Raw genomic sequence first — 20,159 nt, 5'->3', positions numbered from 1 at the left:
ACTGAGAGAGATCACCCCCTCTTTTCTTTGTCCCAATCTTGTAGACTTGGATTTTTTAATACTAATACAAGTTAAAAGTGATATATAACTTTGGGGGGAGGGGGTGAAAAGGATGAAAACTTGTTTAGAGACATTTTTGGACAAATGTGTGCTTCTTGTTTTGTACTGTTACAACATGGAAGTAAATGCAACTGACAGACAATCTAGAAGTGCTCTCACATCAGTAATCAGATTAATTTTATCAGTCAGTACTTAAAGATGTACGGCCTTACAAAAAAGAATTGCTAGGTTTCTTTTATAAATCAGGGGAGGGCTCATGGTGTTGGCGTGACAACTGCATGATTCTTATGCTTGTTGTTTGTAACTTACTGTTTAGAAATAAACTTGCTAAGCTTTCTGGTTATTTAAGATAAAATATTTGTTTTAACAAGGTTTGTTTTCTTCACCTAAATAGGTAATTTATTCTTTTTCCTACTTTCTTACAGTGTAAAAAATGCTGGATGCAAATTGTAGAAGACATTTTCCTGTGGAACGTATCCGTGTAAATCTTCTCTAAAATTCCCTGAAGGTATATACTGCACTTGTGATGGACCCTCTGAATACTGCTATGTTAGGTTTGGGTTCTGATTCCGAAGGGTTTTCTGAGAAAAGCCCCTCTGCAGTAAATACAGGCACAGTGGCAGGCAAAAGAGAAGCAGAGCTAGAAAGTTGCACTAGGGAAGAAGAAGAAGAAAAGAAGAACCAAGAGGGGACCAACAGTGAGGCTGGAAAGAATGAGGGCTTGACTGATGAACAGCAACAATTTTCAGTGAAGGAAACAAACTTTTCAGAGGGAAATTTAAAATTGAAAATTGGCCTTCAAGCTAAGAGAACTAAAAAGCCCCCAAAGAATCTTGAGAATTATGTGTGCCGGCCTGCCATAAAAACCACCATCAAGCAACCCAGAAGGGCACCAAAAAGTGGGAAGATGACAGATGAAAAAAATGAACACTGTCCTTCAAAACAAGTGAGTAGTATGAAACATTTTTTAATTTCCACATTATTTGAAAACAGGTTGTATGCACTGTTGGCCAAATTACATACCTACAGAAAATGTAACACTGCCTTCTGAAGTGCAGTTACAATAAGAAAAAAAGCAATGTCTCCCAGAATTCATGGTACATATCCATTGATAAGTTTATGGTCTGAGTTAGCTTACAGATCTAAAAGTTTTTTTGTCTTCACTGCAAGATCATGCTCTGTGTAGAATGCTCTGTATGTTATCACCCACAATGAAGATTCTGGCTTCAGAACTTAACTGGACTGTCTGTTAACATTGGCAGAAAATTCATTTTGCTCTTCGACTTCTTAATTGGCTTTGACAAAATGTATTGCATCCTAAATGGATATCCTGAGGAAAGCACTTGAACAGTATCAAAATGATTTTCGTCTCTTACATGGAAGTTTGCTCTTCCCTCTATTTAACACGATGTATTTATAACATCACTATCATAGCTGGATTTATACCTCTACTTAATAGTTGTTTTAATGCCTTGCTGCTAACCATTTCCCTTGCTGCCCATCTATGCCCTTTTACATTGTCTGTGTTTACTACCTAAGGCCTTGATTCAGCAAAGTATTTAACGTGTCTAAATCCTGTGGAAGCCAAAGCTTAAAGTTACCAATGTGTTTTATTGACTTAAGGCTGAAAATCCCTGCTCCCAACCAACCTTTCTTGAAAACCCATCTTCCTTTATTCCTGAATCCTTCCAGCTCTCCCCCTCTCTCCTTGTGCTTCCCCAGGATTTATTCTATAACTGCCCTCCCTCGATAAACTGCCTGGGGGCTGCCATATCCTAAGACAAGGTTGACAACCTCGGGTCTGCAGGCTGAACTTTGGAAGCTTCAGCTGCCCTGTGCCGCAGCTAGGTGGTGGGGGGCTTTGTTTGCATTACATTGCAGCTGGCTAGCTGGGGTTTACCTGCATTGTACCGCTGCCAGACATCAGGGAGAAATAGCAGTGACTAACCTGCCTTGCACCTAAGCCAGGTCATCTTGGCTTACCGCTGCAAAAAGGTTGCTGTCCTTAGAGGATACCATGCCTACCCCTGTCAGTCAGTTCCCTTTAGTGCGAGTCCCTCTGCTTGCCATAAGGCTCTGGATGTCAGAGGTTCCCAAAATAGAAGGCTACTTCATTTCTCAAGCCTGCAACTTTTCCAACACAACTGCCTGCATAAACACACATTTGGCAATGTTTGTAGAGTCCTCATACAAAAGGTGGTGAAATGATGATTCATTGGTCATGTAATGACAAAGGTCTGGTTTTTTGCTGTCATAGTTTCATAGTTAGTAGAGTCAGAAGGGACCTGAGCAGATCATCAACCCCCAGCCATGGCAGGAAAGAGTACTGGGGTCAAACGACCCCAGCAAGGTGATTGTCTAGCCTTGTCTTAAAGACCCCCAAGGTAGGAGCCAGCACCACTTTGCTTGGAAGTTGGTTTCAGATCCTAGCCATCCTGACAGTGAAGTAGTGCCTCCTGATGTCTAATCTGAATGTACCCTCTGGCAGCTTGTGACCATTATTTCTAGTCATTCCTGGTACTGCTGGGGGGAACAGGGACTCCCCCAATGCCTGCTGGTCCCCTCTGACTAGTTTGTAACAGGCCACTAGATCCCCCCTCAGCCTTCTCTTGTGGAGGCTGAACAGGTTCAGGTCCCGTAGCCTCTCCTCGTAGGGCCTATCTGCTGTACATAGTACACACAGAGCTTACTGTCCGAATGTTGGATTGGACAGGCAAGTGAGGATAATGAACCAGGCAGGATGCTGATAATGGAGAACAGATTCCCCACTTCTTAGTTTAAGCAGACATATCTTAAGAGGCTTAAACTTTTTTTTACCCATATGTAAATATATTTAAAGCTTTTATATAAAAAATGTTTTATTCCTAAACCTTCTGGTTGCAAAGATAATCTTTCTGTTGTGAGACAGTATTATTTTTGCATTGATGCCTACACAGTCAGATTGCAAATTGGCTGAAGGGTTGTACTCAGAGGGTAGTGGTGGACGGGTCTTTTTCGACCTGGAGGAAAGTGGGCAGTGGAGTCCCCCTAGGGCTCAGTCCCTAGGCCTGCACTGTTCAATTTCTTTATTAGTGACTTAGACGACAGGGTGAAAAGCAGCCTGTTTAAATTTGCTGATGATACCAAGATTTGGGGTGAGGTGGGCACGCTAGTAGGGAAGGGCAGTTTACAGCAGGACCTGGACAGGTTACAGGGGTGGGCTAACAAAAATAGGATGGGTTTCAATACTGACAAGTGCAGGGTGCTGCACTTGGGCAGTAGGAACCAGCAGCACACTTATAAGCTGGGAAACTCCCTTCTTGAGAGCACGGTGGCAGAAAGAGATCTTGTAGTCGTTATTGACTCCAAGATGAATATGGGCTGAAAATGCAAGGTCACGGTCAGTAGGGCTAACCATACCTTGTCGTGCATCCACAGATGCGTGTCAAGTAGGGCCAAGGAGGTGCGACACTGGTCAGGCCACAGCTGGAGTACTGAGCGTCGCACTTCAGGAGGGGTGTGGACAGCATTGAGAGGGTCCAGAAGAGGGCCCACCCGCATGATCTGGAGACAACAGGGCAGACCTACTAAGAGAAGCTACAGGACCTTAACCTGTTCAGCCTTCACAAGAGAAGGCTGAGGGGGGACCTGGTGGCCGTCTATAAACTCATTAGGGGGGACCAGCAGGATTTGGGAGAGACCTTGTTCCCCCTAGTACCCACCCCCCCCGGGCTAACAAGGAATAACAGCCACAAGTTGTTAGAGAGTAGGTTTAGACTAGACATCAGGAGACGCTACTTCACAGTCAGGGCAGCTAGGATCTGGAACCAACTTCCAAGGGAAGTGGTGATAGCTCCTACCCTGAGGGTCTTTAAGAGGAGGCTTGATGTCTACCTGGCTGGGGTCATTTGAGCCCAGTTTTCTCTCCTGCCCAGGGCAGGGGGTCGGACCTGGTGATCTACAAGGTCCCTTCTGACCCTACATCTATGAATTTTCCTGAACTGGTAGGCAAGCAGAAACAAAAGCCTTGAGGAATATGTGCTTTTTGTATTTCTGTGATGGATTTAAGGTCTGAAAGCTTTCTTTAAAAAAAAAATCTGTTTATTTTATTTTTGTAACATCAGGAGTATCAGCTATAGGTTTTTCTTGGTGTTGTTTGAAAGTTTGTTGATCAGAGAGATTGAAAATAAATCTTGCACCTTAATTCAGTGATTCTTAACCAGGGTGCTGTGAGATTCTTTTAAGGATCTACAGTACCATACTAGAGTGTATTAGCGCTATTAGGTCTGTAAACATTCAAATACGATTCACCAGAAAAACCAAGTGATTTCAGATAGAAAGACCACAGCAGGTCAAAACATTTTTGCCATTCTGGCTTCCTGAGTTCTCTGCAACAGAAGAACAGCTCTATTATTTTTCCGTAGCCAAAAAAAACAGTGAAAATGAAGAGCTGATCTTTTCCAAGGGTGTGCCTTGAGTCTAAGGACCTATGCTCTGAATCTGATGAGGTGTACCTTGAGTCTAAAAAGGTTGAGCACTACTGCTCTAGCTGAAGCTGTAGGAGTGCCACATCTTTTAACAAAATTATCTTTTTACAAAATTCTGGTAACTTGAATTAAGCAGATGAACCCAAGAGTTGTACAGAGTCTGATTTTAAAAATTGCATTTCCTCTTAATTGCATATCAATTTCTTGCTGATCAAATTCTTCAAAAATCATAGAATTTTTCAGGCTGTACAGATTTTGAACCCTGCTGTGTGTGGTTTTGTGTATAAAAAGAGTCACTGCAACTCTTTTAGATTTTGTTAATTAAAAGGCAAAAGAGGAATCGCCTGTTTGTTTTCGTTCAGTTCAAAACCCTTATTTCAGTTTAATTTTCCATGTCTTCCTTTTTTTTACCTTTGAGACTAGAGTGCATCTTAGGCCCCCTCTACACATAACAGGTATGGCACAATTAACTTGTTAGTTGTGCAGGTAGTTACCTTAAGACCAGCTACACATGCAAAGTAGCAGTTGCACCATAAAAAACACCATTCAGATACACATTTTTGAGGTCTAACTTTATATTAACTTTATAGCTGGTTGCTGTTGCATTTTAATTTGCACGTATAGCAGGGTTTTAGTTGATGGGGCTCCTAGCTGTAGGAGGCACCAGGCTCAGCAGGTGAGGGGACTCACAGCCGTAACAGCTGCCGACTCTGAGTCCTGTGGTTGGGGTTCCCCTGCACTGGCAGTAAGGTACAGTGGGATCTAATGTGCGATCTAACAATCATGCCTTCTGCCGTGCACATGTAGAGGGAGCCTTAGCGTATCTGAAAGAGAAATTATGTTTGTTTTTTCTGGACTAATCCCAATCGAGAGAGTGTGATGGGGAAATCTAAATCTGCCAGATACTTTCTGATAATTGGTTGAAAGGCTGACTTTATCATTGTCTAAAGGTACCTACAGAGGAAGGAAATTTGTGAGAATAGATGGTTCTTTAATGTAGCAGAAAAAGGTGTAATGAGAGATTTAGTGTTCGGGAGCCAAATCTAGGGAAATTCAGGCTTGAAATGAGGCATAAATTGTTAATGGCCTGAGTCTAAATCTTTCCTATACCATTGGATGTTGCTTAGGGCATGACCAGGAATCTGCTGTTCTCATTTTTCTGCTATTGACTCAAACAGAATAATTATTACATAATATCTATTACTTAGCATTTTAATAAGGTTGGGTTCTTGGCCTAGTGTTCAACCCCCAATCTGGAGGATGGTTTGACACGCTTTGTTTGCTTTCTCCTTTTGATCAGTTGGGGCATCAGTATCTCTGAAACTACTGCTGTACTTTTCAGAGTCATTGGAACAAGCAGGCTTTTTCACTACATCAAAATATAGCTAACTTGCTCACAGTTTTTAACAATGGAGTTAATTAAACACTGGAATTTAACCACTCATGCAGTGGATTCCCTATCATTTAATCTTTTCATTTAAATGCCACAATTTTTTAAAAGATGTAGCAGTGTGTAGCTCAGACAAGAAATACAGGCTTGATGCTGAAGTTATCAAGTGAATTTTCTGACCTCTGTTATAGCACAAAGTATATGATTGGAATAGTCATCTTGGCCTAAACTAACTGTATTAAACTCTCTCTTACTTTTTTTAAATAATTTCCATTTTTATATATTTTTCTTCTGCTGGTGCAATTACGTTGCAGAGTTGCCGGAGCCATTTGGCTAATAATGTACCTGAATGTATGGTCTAGAGAAAAGTATTGATATAATTTTCCCCTACACTTTTGCTCACCACTGACCAAGAATAGTTCATTTTAAATCTCATATACTTAGGAACCTACATAAATTACAATAGAAGTTTGCGGTGCAGTGGCGCCTTTAATCTCACTTTTTTTGTCAGTTTCCCCCCGCCCCACTGAGTGGCTGAAAGGTACGTAATGCTGTGGTTTTTGCCTTGGCAACACAACAGAGGCAGGTTGTGTGACGAAAAGAGTGACATTAAAGGCATTGCTATGCAGCAAACTTCTGCTGCAGTTTAGGTAAGTCCCTACATATATGAAAAACTATACTGAACACTATTTTTAAATGAGTTTTACTATGCACAATCCCCACTCCCATTTCATGTTTTGGCATTCCAACTGGATTAGAATGATCTGCTTTTCTGTCTCATGGTATTTCTAGCAAGACAGTTCAAATGCACCTTTTAAAATAAATGCTCAGCATGATTTCAGATAAATAATGGGTTTGATGTCTGAGCAATTTCTGCAGTCTGTGGTGAAATACAGTAATACCTTTTCACTTTGTAGCTATGCTTCAGAAAATGAAAGTGAACACTGAATACCTACAACTCCTTTTTTTCTACAAAAAGGTAAAGGCACTTTGCCACATTCCAAAATACCTGTACTTTGAAGAAAGGAAGCTGAAATTGAAGGGGAATTTAATCCTTGTCATGTGCTCAGCTGATCAACAGGGACCACAGAGAAGTAGATGAAATGATCTCTTGTTAGCCTCTGCAGGAAAATTAGAATCCTTCTTAAGAAAAATTGCAGTTCTTACCATGTTATGTGTCTTAGTTCAGTTTGCCCATTAAATAATGAATTTCATGCTTAGAATTTCTCCCTCAAAACATATTACTTGCTTGCATAATACTTATGCAGACTAACTCGCTGCTCAACAAACAATTGTTTGGAAAAATAATTGGTATACCTCTGTAATGTTCATGGTTAAAACAGTGAAACAGAATGAACCTGCCTGTGTTCTTCCGCCTTGTTGTTTCTCTGTTAAACTGCTGAGTGAAGATATTTTGTGGCTCCTTTATTGTCCTTGGTTGAATAGGTGAGCACTGCAGGAAATTTTGCTGATGAAATCACAACTAGCTGCTGAAAAATTCACAAGCAAAAGGTGGCAAACCTGAAAAGAGTTCCTCATTTTAGCTTTTCCAGCCTTTGTGGTAATTTAGGAAAAAAAGCATGAAATCACTTCTGCAGTTTCATTCTTTGAAGAAACCTCACTTCCTCTTGAACAAAAATATTACACTTTTTTTTTTCTATTTGGTCATGGTAGCTAGTTAAGACTGACTCTGAGACAGGAGTATGTGACGTGTGTATGAATAATTTAGCCTAGAGATACTGCACATGATATTTGAGAAGTTTTGCCAAGTATGTTGATGGCAACATTTAGTGTGGTTATTCAGAACATTTGTTCATATCGTATCATATGTGGTAGAAAGAACAAGTCGAGCAAAAACATACAAGTGTAAAGAATATGTAATATGGATTGTTGCTTGCTAGTAATTCCCAGGAATGTGAAAACTTTCTGCTCAGCAGAGTACATTGTTACCAGCAGACATTTTCAGAATACCTGATTGCTTTGGGCACCTCTGCTTCTGGGGCCTAAACTTGACATCCTGCACTTGGTAGGTTGCCCTTTTTTGAGCATTTTGGCTTTAGTGTAAGCCATTCAAGGTCCACACGAAGGTGGACACACTTGATAATTCTGATGATTTTGCCTGCAAATAAATATAAAGGCAAAACTTGAAATTTCGTTTCAATGTCTAGTTTCATAATGTAGCCAAGAAAATTATTTTAGCATTTTTTACCAGTATTGAAATGAATGTAGCTTTGAGTGTTTGCCCATACGTGACTACACCTGCCAAACAGAGGTATATGTTATAAGCACATACTGAATGAGGCATTTTACTTCCCAGAAACAATTGTGAGTTTGGTCAGTGCTGCTTAATCCCAAATCTTATTAATAAATTGATGAGTTTTGGTCATTTTAAAATGTCTTCATTTGAAAAGTAGAGCAGGGGGAATTCTTGAGCAATTATTTCCTCCGTTGATAGAATCCTGTGCGCATCTGTCAAAAGCAAACCACAGTGCAGAGCTGTTGAACCTATTGTACCACATCAAAAGAAAGAAAAATGCCTATTCAGCTGCATATCGACCAGCTTGGAGCAGCAGAAACAAAGTGAAAGCAAGAGGATGGATATACAGTGTAGAGCTGTGGATAAACATGGGTAAAAGTATGCCTTACAATGTCATAGTTGTTCAGTGCAAGGGAAGTGAACTTCACTCCCTTTCCATTTAAGCAAACATGCTTCAACAGAAGATATTATATTGGAGAAGAGTGGCATCTTGCTGTGCCTCTGAGGCTGTAGGACAGATACTGGCTGCCTTCTCAGCTATCTCTTTTGTTTATACAACAGGAAAAAGTTCATCTGAAGTGTGAAGCCCTAGCCACAATTTACGCAAGATTATGACTGCCATAGACAAGCTGGGCTCTGAGCCAAACTGTTTTCAAAACTAAAAAAACCTTTTAGCACTAACAACTTCAAAGTTAGTAACAGAGAGGAGCTAAAGACATCATCCCTCTGAAAGATCTGGGGCTGGAGAGACCTGGCCCATAAAAGGTGTCTGCTTTAAAAATTATTTTAATCAACAACCTTTCGTTTGGGGGAAACTTGTTTAATTTCTGGAGTCACTCCTGGGGCCACAGGCAATGAGCATTGTTCAAAGCAACATTCAATTGCAGGGGCCTGCCCTACACTGAAAATTTTAGTGTAGATTAGTGAAAATGTTAGTCAAGATCTGAACTCTAGCACAGTCTGGACACAAGCATATTTATACTGATCTAACACTTTGAGCTGTGTTAGATGACACTTAAAACCTGTGGCTAGCAATCATACCATTGCTAGCACTGCCAGAATTGCACTGATAGTAGATGAATGGTAGGAGACATCCATAAAATTCTCAGTGTTGACCCAGCCTGGAGGTAGTTTAAAGATGGATCAGCAGCCAAGTGCTTGGCCAAAATGGAATGTGAGCCTGACTGAGTAAAAATAAATTAGAATTGGAACTGTAGGAATTACATATACTCTAAGAAGCTAACAAAAGCAAAGCTTTGTTTGGGGCAGTATTTGAAAATAATTTTACTTTGTGTGCATCAGCCTTGAATTCCAAAGTCAAAGGGCTGTCAGCAGCTTTCTGACAGTCTCCTATTTCTAAATCAGGCAGCTGAGCTCAGCTCATGGTGGGGTGGGGGTTGCCATCTTCTGCCCTGAAACAGCTGAAGGAACTTGAACTACTGATGCTAGAATAACGTGAAATCAGGACCTTTTCCCTGTACTTTCTGTATTGCCACTGGCAGTTGTTCCATTTCAGTCCAGGTGTCGTCCCTGTTTTTATAATATAAACAGTTTAAAACAAATTCAAACAGAGCAACTAAAGTCCATTAAGATGACGGCAGTGCTTCCAGAGCAGTTGTACTTTTTATTGTAATTCCTGCCCTCGTCTTTCCTTCCCCAGCCCCATTGCGTGTTTAATTAGATTGGAAGCACTTCAAGGCAGAGCCCATGTGTTACTACTTTTGGCTGCTGTCAAATAGTATTGGAAGTTGTAAGAAATTAATAACAATAAAATTTAGATAATTGTTCTAACGCTAATGTGGTATCTTTCTCAGTGGAAGGAGGACTCCTTGGATGGTGAAACCAGTGAAGTAAAATGTTGGCCAAAGGCTTTAGCAATATTCCCCACTCATCCAGGAACATTAGTGGTCATTTTCATTTTTTTGAATACCAGAATTGCTTTATAATTTTCACTCTTAGCTTTCTTTGTACATTTGATACTATTACTGCAAAAAAAAAAAAAAAAAAAAGCCTGAGGCTCATGAAATGTTTTGATTGCTGAGCTCTTAGTGACTTATAATGGGAAAAGGTAGCAATATATTGCTTTTGCAGTTCAGTTGTTTGGTTAAATGTATCTGTAAGTTAATCTGATAGTTGGACAACAGCATATGAATAACTTATTTTTATTTAGAAAAGTCACTTAATACCACCAACCTTCAATTACTTAATATTTCAGAGTGTAGTAAACAAACAGCTGTTCAACTGATCCACTTTATAAACGTTGCTTCTCATATGCCTTGTAAATACAGCAGCAGCCTGTTGATATAATAGTCTGTGAGCAACAAAATGTTCTCACTGAGATGTACCCATTGGGTCTGGGGGTTTTTTTAGTATCCAATTGGCAAAATAAAATTGGTTCTCCAAAATTGTTCATTAAACCAATTTACTTCCATTCACAGTCCCTATAGTAAAGTGACTTTCTGAAAAAATCTAAATATCTGACCTTCACTAGGAAAGGTACTTGTTCACTGAAATTGTAGGCCAAAATACAGATTTTTTTCAGCTTCCTGTGTTTAACTTCAGTAGTGGTTTTAGTTTGTTTTCTATATAACTGCCAGTTATTTTCAATGGGCTTGACAAATTCACTTGCTCAGAAGTGGGAGGAAAAGAGTGTCTTCACCTTCTGTAGAACTTCTGTTCATTTAAAAGCAAATTAAGATTCAAGATCTGGGTCTTTCATCCAGTCCAGGATTTGCTGTGTCTGCATCTTTCTGAAAGCATGTCTTTTACTTATTTAGATATTGGCCCAAATTGAGTGCCTGATTTGAGAAAGAGAATACCTGTGCTTATTATGTGGGAAGGAGCTTTCAAATGTTATCTGAGTTTAAACTAATGCAGTGCTATTTTTCTGAATCTTCTCATTCTAAACAAGTCTTTCTGCTGTTTCATTCGCATACTACTTGGAGTTTTCAAAGTTGAGCAGTGGCCGAGGCGCTAGAACTATGCATTGAGACCAGGATTCAGAGGGTACACCTATACATTGTAAGACAGGACTGTAGTGAAACTAATGAACAAGCTCTTGAACCAGAAGCAGAATATCCATGTCATTGGCCTGCATGGATTACTGCACTAAGCTCTCCATTCTAAAGCTGATTGGCTGTTGCACAGGACTGCGCTAAAGCAGCTTTGCTGTTTCTGGCTTGTGGTATGTGCCAACACAGTGCTTCCATATCCCATACAGAGGCATTCAGAAACAGTTGAGGGAAGGCTTTGAGTAGCTGAGACCACTTTTGAAGAAAACAAGAGAGCCTAGAGTTGGAAGAAGGTGATTATCATGTTTGAGAGGAGCTGGTTGAGGTGGGGAGGCCTTCAGTAATTATCACTGTTACCTGCCATAGTTTTTTAAAATGATGGTGTAAATTGAGCAGGATCCAGGGACCAGTACCTAACTTAGATTCTTTCCCAGAAGCTCAGGATGGCAGAAATTGCCTCATCTTGGTCTTGGCCTTGTCCCTGGGTAGATAGTCTTTTAATGTCTAGTAAAATTTCAAAGAGTGGGCATATTGATAGTAGGTTAGAGAAGATGTTCAATGCTCAGAGAAATATGGGAGAAGAAAAGAGAAACAGAAAAATATATGATGGGGAGATGGAATATGCAGTGTAAGGAAGGGGGAAGAAAGAACTGTATGGAGTGGGGAGAAAAAAGAGTAAATAGACCAGTAGCCCACATCTTCCAAATTTGGGAGCCAGAAATTAGGCTTCCCAAATCTATGTTTTGGTGTCTTAACAGTGGGATTTTTCAAAATGCCTAAACAATTTAAGAGCCCACATCCCATTGACTTTCCATGAACAGGGAAACCTAAAGTTAAGCTCCGAGTTTTAAAAAAGGATTGGTCCCTGAAAACCATAGAAAACTGAGAATAAAGCCAGGAAGGAAAGAAGGTCTAACAAAAGGATGAAGTAACTAAAGCTGCTTAAAAAGAATAGTGTTAATATTCTAGCAGTGCTGCTCATTCATACAACAACTCATTCAACACATATTTTTACATTGTATTTGAGCTGCTCCAGAGCTTTCTAGATGCTGTTTGAGAAATAACTGCAAATGAATTCTGGTGTTATTTGTTCAGTATATTCAACTTCCTTCTGCTATTTGACCAGCCTGGTTAATTTTTTTGTAAAGTATGTTGAATATAAATTTGCTTGCTATCAAGTACAGTAGAAAAAGCAGTTTTCTTACTAATTTAATTTGCAGAAGGTTATAACATTACATGGATTTGGTGCTAATATCTTTCACTCTGCCTATTAGATTTAACCCTCAAACAAGTAGATGACATAAGTTTACAAAGGCCTGTACAGTTAATTGCCTAACAGTTATAAGGAACAACAGTCTGTTGCATCCCTATGCCTCTGGAGAAGTTATTTTGTCCAGTATATTTCAAAAGTTTCTGATGGGAGTTGCACTTAAAAGATGAAGATTCTTTAAAGGCACAGATTAATCTTTTGAAATACTCTCATAGGAATGCTTTGGTTTGTCTGCCTAGGTCCTTAGACCAACATGGCTACAACCTATACGCCTGTAACACTGGTTTACCCATAGCATTTTAGCTCAGAAAACTTTGATTTCAAATATGGTTGAGCTATAACTGAATGGAATGATTGTTTATTATATTATACATGTTTTCCTTTTCACAAACCAACACAGTTTGGCATATTTTAGCATGTTTAACAATCTACTTTGGAGAGAGCCCCTGACTGCAATAATAGGAAGAGTTGTGGGACAAATTTGATGAGAATAAACAAAAGCTGCGTGTGAATAACTTTACACTAGCAGTTCCCAGTCTTTTGAGCTGCAACCCAACTGCCAGCTATTTCATGACTGAGTATGACCCCACTTCTCATCTGAGCTCATCAGGGGTAATTTAATGTCTGTGGCACTTGTGTCCCCACTCATAATGGTCATGACCTCTTTTGGAAATCACTGGTTTACACATTGCCTGCCCACACTCAGGATAGTGTGCAGAGTCTAACTCCATATGGTCTGCTATCAGATGGGGCTTCTTGGTATTACTTTATTATTCAGTTAATTGTTCAGCTTGGTCTTGTTAGTGAACACTAATTTTTGTGAACACTAAATATAATCCATCTTTTTAAAATATATATCCTATGATTAAAACAGAATAAAAGGTTTGTATTTGGTGATGCATTATGTGCTTTTGTATGTTTTCTATAAAAAGCCTCTGCATATTCATTGCAATGTATTTGATAAAAAAATAAGGTCTGAAATTAAGCGTTTCATTTACAGGCTTTTTAAATTACTAGACAGCATGGATTAAGTACATCAACATTACAGGATAGCATGGTAAGACGGAAATAACTTCTCTGGTTTTACTCAATTCCTAAAGTATTTTTCTTTTTGTAAACTTTTAGGACCCTGCAAAATTGTACAAGAAATCTGGAGAAGTTGCAACAGTTGAATTTCATGCTGAGGAAAGTGTACAAGGAGAAACAAATCCTGCCTCTAAGAAGTTCTCTCCACTACAGTCTGAAATGACAGATTATATAAAGTCAGTTCCTCCTCCTTTTGTTGGTAGCCGTGATCCTGACTTGAAGGACCGAACACAAATTAATGGAGCAACAACTGTAACAGAAAAACTGGCTCAGCTTATTGCCACTTGCCCCCCCTCAAAGTCTTCCAAAACAAAGCATAAGAAACTAGGAACTGGGACTGCAGCTGTACTGGGTAATAAGGACTTTGTAAAGAAACTGCCAGGAACTGGGACTGCAGCTGGCCTGGGTGATAAGGATTTGGTGAAGAAACTGTCAGTAACTGGCATTGCTGCTGGATTGGTTAACAAGGACTCAGGGAAGAAGCCATTGGGGACTGGCAGTGCAGCCATATTGGTTAACAGAGATTCTGGGAAGAAGCCAGCAGGGATTGGCCCTTTAGCTGGATTGGTTAACAAGGACTCTGGAAAGAGGCCACCAGGGATTAGCACTTCAACTGGGTTAGTTAACAAGGACTCTGGGAAAAAGCAGCCAGTGACAAGTTCTGTAGTAGTTGGATTAATTAACAAGGACTTTGGAAGGAAACCACCTGGGGTTGGCACTCAAACTGGATTGACCAATAAGGAGTCTGGGAAGAAGCCACCAGGGATAGGCACTCCAGTGGGACTGCTTAACAGGGACTCTGGGAAAAAATCACCAGGGACTGGCACTCCAGCAGGGTCAGTTAACAGGGACTCTGGGAGGAAGCTGCCAGGGATTGGCATTCCAGTGGGACTGGTTAACAGGGATTCTGGAAAGAAGCTGCCAGGGATTGGCACTCCAGTGGGACTGGTTAACCGGGACTCTGGGAAAAAACTGCCAGGGTTTGTCACTCCAGTAGGACTGGTTAACAGGGACTCTGGGAAGAAGTCACCAGGGATTGGCACTCCAGTGGGACTGGTTAACAGGGACTCTGGGAAGAAGTCACCAGGGATTGGTACTCCAGTGGGACTGGTTAACAGGGACTCTGGGAAGAAGTCACCAGGGATTGGTACTCCAGTGGGACTGGTTAACAGGGACTCTGGGAAGAAGTCACCAGGGATTGGCGCTCCAGTGGGACTGGTTAACAAGGACTCTGGGAAGAAGCCGATGACCCTTGGGAGTTCAACGGTATTGATTAACAAGGACTCTGGGAAGAAGCCACCAGGAATTGGCACTCCAGTGGGTTTAGTAGTTAACAAGGACTCTGGGAAGAAGCCACTGGGGATTGGCACTCCAGTAGGGTTAGTAGTTAACAAGGACTCTGGGACTCTGAAAGCTGACACAAGCCTTTCTCACATGCCTTCTACAGAGCCCTTCAAGCTTTCTTGCAGTTCAAACCTCAGTAGCCTTGAAAGCCATGAGACTACAGATTTACTGAAAGACAATAACAACAGTAAAACATTTGAAAAACATATTATAAGACAGAATAAAGAAAGCGTCCTGGAAAAATTTTCTCTTCGGAAAGAGGTTGCTGATGTAGATACAGAGAAATGTAAGGAAGGAACCTGCATTCCACAAGACTGTTTCTCATCCAATGAAAAGGGGACTTTTGAGGCATCTAAGCATGAAAAGCAGCCTCCAGTATATTGCACTTCACCAGACTTCAGGACGGGAGGAGCTTCAGATGTATCTACAGCAAAGTCCCCATTTAGTGCAGTAGGGGAGGGAAACCTCCCATCACCCTCACCCACTGTGTCTGTTACTACCTTAAGTAGGAGTCTCACAGCATCTTCCTCTCAGTTAACTTCAAATCCTTTGCATTTAAGTACCACAGCAGATCTGTTAGAAGGAATTTCTGAGCAGAGTGGAAAGACCCATTTTTCTTCTGACAGTACACTTCTGAACCTGAACAGAACATTAAATCACAGTCTGAGTACTGACAAAGATTTAAACGATTCAAAAGGGACACGTGTAGAAACCCCAAGAACTGTTCCTGCTATAGGAAAGAAATCCAGCTTGGTAACTGAATCAAGCATTCATGCTTCTCTCACCCCTTCAGTAGTTAGTTTCACAAGTTTGTTTAATAGCAAACAGTTTCTAAAGATTGGCGCAATAACTGCATCGGAGAAATCCTGCCAAGGTGCTGAAAGTCTAAGCACTAGTCAGCAGTCAAAACCATTAAAGAAAAGAAAAGGAAGGAAACCACGATGGACTAAAGTGGTGTCTAGAAGTGCATGTCGGTCTCCAAAGGGTCTAGAATTAGAAAGGTCAGAGCTTTTTAAAAACATTTCATACAGTACATTGTCAAGCAGTAATCTGGAACAGGCCAAGTTCTTGAAAAATATAGGGTCATCATCATTTATAGAACATGAATTTGTCAAACATCAGTTGCCAAAACTGAGCAAGTCTAGTAGTGGACAGTCACTTGCACTGCTGACAGAAGCTGACAAACAGGCTCAAAAATTCTATACTACCCACAAACAGCCCTCCAGCATGTGTATAGCAGATGACCTCTTACCTGAAATGTATAAGCCCAAAAGAGGAAGGCCAAAATCAAAGGAGATGCCTGAGCTTGAAGGTCCCCCAAAGAGAACCCTAAAAATCCCAGCATCAAAAGTTTTCTCTGTGCAGTCAAAGGAGGAGCAGGAGCCACCTGTTCTGCAGCCAGAGGTAGAAATTCCCTCCCTAAAACAAAGCCTAACAGGCCAGGCTTTTCCAAAGAAGAGAGGGAGACCCAAAAGGCAGATCAGATCATCAGTTAAAATGAAACCGCCTGTTCTTTCTGTAGCTCCTTTTGTTGCTACAGATAATTCAAATAAGATTGAGTCTGAAAGTGACCAGCACCGGAGTGGGGATTTCTTTGAGAGAAAGGAACAGCTCAGAGGCCCAGAGGAAGTTCAGCAAACTGTATGCAGCATGTCTGACCTTGAGGTAGAATCAGACAGAAAAGTTACCAAGAGAAATAATGGGCAATTAATGAAAACAATTATCCGAAAAATAAATAAAATGAAAAGTTTGAAGCGAAAGAAACTTTTGAATCAAATCCTCTCTAGTACAGTGGAACCAAATAACAAAGGGAAAGTGCAATCAAAACTCCACAATACAGTGTCAACTCTTGCTGCCACATTTGGTTCTAAATTAGGGCAGCAGATAAATGTCAGCAAGAAAGGAACCATTTACATAGGAAAGAGGAGAGGTAGGAAACCTAAAACTGTCCTAAATGGTATTTTAAGTAGTAATTCTGCCAGTTTAACTGCTCTTGAGAAGTCTGCCCAGCAAACGAATGGGACATCACTAGGTCAAGTACTTCCCCCACTGCTGCCTTCAACCGCTAATAATTCAGAGGTTCTTCCATCTCCAGTTTGCTCTCAGTCTTCTGCAGCGAGTGGGGGACAGAGCCCTGTCAGTAGTGATACAGGTTTTGTTGAGCCGAGTTCAGTGCCATATTTACACATACACGCTAGACAGGGCGGAGTGGTTCAGACCCTTGCAATGAAAAAGGCCTCCAAGGGCAGGAGGAGATTATCTCCTCCTACTTTATTGCCAAACTCTCCTTCTCACTTAAGTGAGCTAACATCTCTGAAGGAAGCCACTCCTTCACCAATCAGCGAGTCTCACAGTGACGAGACCATTCCTAGTGACAGTGGGATAGGAACAGATAATAACAGTACTTCAGACAGAGCAGAGAAGTTCTGTGGACAGAAGAAGAAAAGGCATTCATTTGATCACGTATCCCTCATTCCTCCCGAAACATCAACAGTTTTAAGTAGCCTAAAAGAAAAACACAAACACAAATGTAAGCGCCGGAGTCATGATTACCTCAGCTATGACAAAATGAAAAGACAGAAGCGAAAAAGGAAAAAGAAGTACCCCCAGCTCCGAGGTAGGCAGGATCCTGATTTCCTTGCTGAGTTGGAGGAACTAATAAGTCGCCTGAGTGAAATAAGAATTACCCACAGAAGTCATCATTTTATACCCCGAGACCTATTGCCTACTATTTTCAGAATAAATTTCAATAGCTTCTATACCCACCCCACTTTTCCTTTAGATCCTTTGCACTATATTCGAAAACCTGATTTAAAGAAGAAAAGAGGCAGACCCCCCAAAATGCGAGAAGCTATGGCAGAGATGCCTTTTATGCATAGCCTTAGCTTTCCTCTTTCCAGTACTGGCTTCTATCCTTCCTATGGCATGCCTTACTCTCCTTCTCCCCTTGCAGCTGCTCCGATAGGCTTAGGCTATTATGGAAGGTACCCTCCAACTCTTTATCCTCCACCACCTTCTCCTTCTTTCACTACCCCACTGCCACCACCTTCTTACATGCATACAGGCCACTTGCTTCTTAATCCTGCCAAATACCACAAGAAGAAACATAAGCTTCTGCGTCAGGAGGCCTTCCTTACAACCAGCAGGACTCCACTCCTGTCGATGAGCACCTATCCCAGTGTTCCACCCGAAATGGCTTATGGCTGGATGCTTGAACATAAGCACAGACATCGTCATAAACACCGAGAACATCGTTCTTCAGAACAACCGCAGGTTTCTATGGACACTATAACAGCAAACAGTTCTTCTAGAACAGTCCTAGAATCCTTGAAGCGCTATAGATTTGGGAAGGAGGCTGTTGGCGAGAGATACAAACATAAAGAGAAACACAGGTGTCATATGTCTTGTTCGCACCTTTCACCTTCAAAGGGTTTGCTCAGCAGAGAGGAGCAGTGGGTCAGGAGAGAGCCTTCAGAATCGAATACGTTAGCATTGGGATTACAGACGCCATTACAAATAGACTGTTCTGACAACTCCCCAGGTCTGTCCTTGGGAGGATTTACTCCTAGCTCTGAAACAGCCAGCAGTGACGAACATACAAATCTTTTCACAAGTGCAATAGGCAGCTGCAGAGTGACCACCTCTACCAACACCAGTGGACGTAAAAAGTTGACCGACAGCCCTGGACTCTTCAGTGCACAGGACATTTCTCTCAGTCGACCTCTTAGGAAGGAGCCATTGCCTTCTATTGAAAAGTCACTACAGCCACTGGCAGGTAGGAGAGCTCTTCTTGGTACATCCTTTCTCGTACGGCATGTTATTTTATCATATTTCAAAGGTAATAAAATAATTTTTGTGAAGTGTGGCAAAGGTAACATTGGGTTTATAGGCACCCCTAGGTACTATTATAAAACAATTTGAAATGATGGGGGCGGGCCCTGCGTAGGCTGCTTTGCCTTGAGCCATGGGCCAAAGAAGTGGCAAAGAAAAACTCGGCTTGCGGTGGCAAAACGGGAAGTCCCCGGTACTTCCAGTTTTGCTTTTGCCCTGTCCCTCGGATGCCGGTTAATAGAGTTTTCCAGCTAATAAAGTGCTGGTTAACACAGCTTTTGCTGTAGTAGTATTGTGTGACCCAAAGGGAACACAGGAATTTTTAAAATCTTATACCAATTGATCTTTATTAACTGTAATTAGGGAATTCATATTTTTACTTATAAAATGAATAAAGCAAAAAAAAAAGGAAACTAACTTGAAAGAGTTATTTGAAGACCAGAATATATTTTAATGGAATTATTTTTCAGAAGGTTAACCTGCATTCTGTTGTTTCCTAGCTGGATTAGACACAGTGTCAGTGAAGAATGTGGGCTTTAAAATCCCAAAGTAAATTTCCTTCCCTCCCCCCAAACAACTAAAAAAATATTCTGCACAAGTGTTCTACAGAATTTTGTGTACTAATTTAGGTGTCACTATGTGCAGTATTTCCTTTGCGTTTTAGAAATTTGTGTTGGAATAAATGTTTCTTGTCTTAGCCACTTCTGTCATAATTCCTGCAGGCATCCTGGTAACATCACAAAGCAAAGGTAACCCACAAAAGAACAAAATAGTACTTGTGCTCTTATTTTCTTCTTTATCACTTATAAAGAAGCTGTAATGGGTTTTTTTCCTGCTTGAAATTCAAGTTTTGTTTGTCCTTAAAAGATTGTCTGATGATTGGACAACTAGTTAATAATGATTCCACAAGAGTTAAGAGAGTGAAAGCTGAGTTCTTTGAATTGCTCTTCGTAACATTGTTTTAAGACAGGTTATTTTTGGATGCATTTATTAATATGATCTGTCTTCAGTTAGGCAGCTGTTGATCCTCTGGATCACGATGTACATATAAGTGGTCTTGTCAGGTGCCTGATGAACAGAGATCCTGATTTTCTCTAATAAAAATAGCAAATTCTCTAATAAAGCCCCCCAAATCCGCGATTAAATGGAACGCTGCTATATATATAGGTATCAATTGAACACAATGTTTTATTGATATATTTATAATTTTAAAGCAATTTGAAAGCCTGCCAGTGCCTCTATCATTATAGTAAAATAAATTCTAAATACCTATATATTTTGGCATTTGATACTGTTTTCCATCATGGAAAATTAGAGCTCCCTTTGCCCTTTTAGCTCACCAGGACACCAATCCAGGCCCCCTGGTCCCAAGCCGTAGCCCCCCAGCCCCTCACTCCCCCCCGTTCTTCTCGTTGAGCTTCTCCATGTACTGGGCCACCACATC

The 20,159-nt window shown here is 40.8% G+C and overlaps 1 protein-coding gene across 6 annotated transcripts in view; it reads left to right on the top strand.

Annotated features, from left to right (window-relative positions):
• Positions 1–484: 484 nt before the first annotated feature.
• Positions 485–20,159, top strand: part of ASH1L (ASH1 like histone lysine methyltransferase) — a 108,520-nt gene continuing 88,845 nt past the window's right edge. For 5 of the 6 annotated variants that reach the window (XM_019528098.1, XM_019528084.1, XM_019528107.1 and 2 more), the window contains exons 1-2: positions 485–1,006; positions 13,580–18,659. In XM_019528098.1, coding sequence (XP_019383643.1) covers positions 587–1,006; positions 13,580–18,659 — 5,500 coding nt within the window. In that variant the 5' untranslated portion in view covers positions 485–586. The remainder of the gene's footprint in view (positions 1,007–13,579; positions 18,660–20,159) is intronic. The other variant, XM_019528093.1, reaches the window with a different exon arrangement.

Source organism: Gavialis gangeticus, unplaced genomic scaffold (genome assembly GCF_001723915.1).
Source record: "Gavialis gangeticus isolate Ggan-Ray unplaced genomic scaffold, GavGan_comp1, whole genome shotgun sequence".
NCBI classification, from domain to species: domain Eukaryota; kingdom Metazoa; phylum Chordata; order Crocodylia; family Gavialidae; genus Gavialis; species Gavialis gangeticus.
Note: the sequence above shows the minus strand (reverse complement) of the source record. Positions and strands in the feature narration are given on the sequence as shown.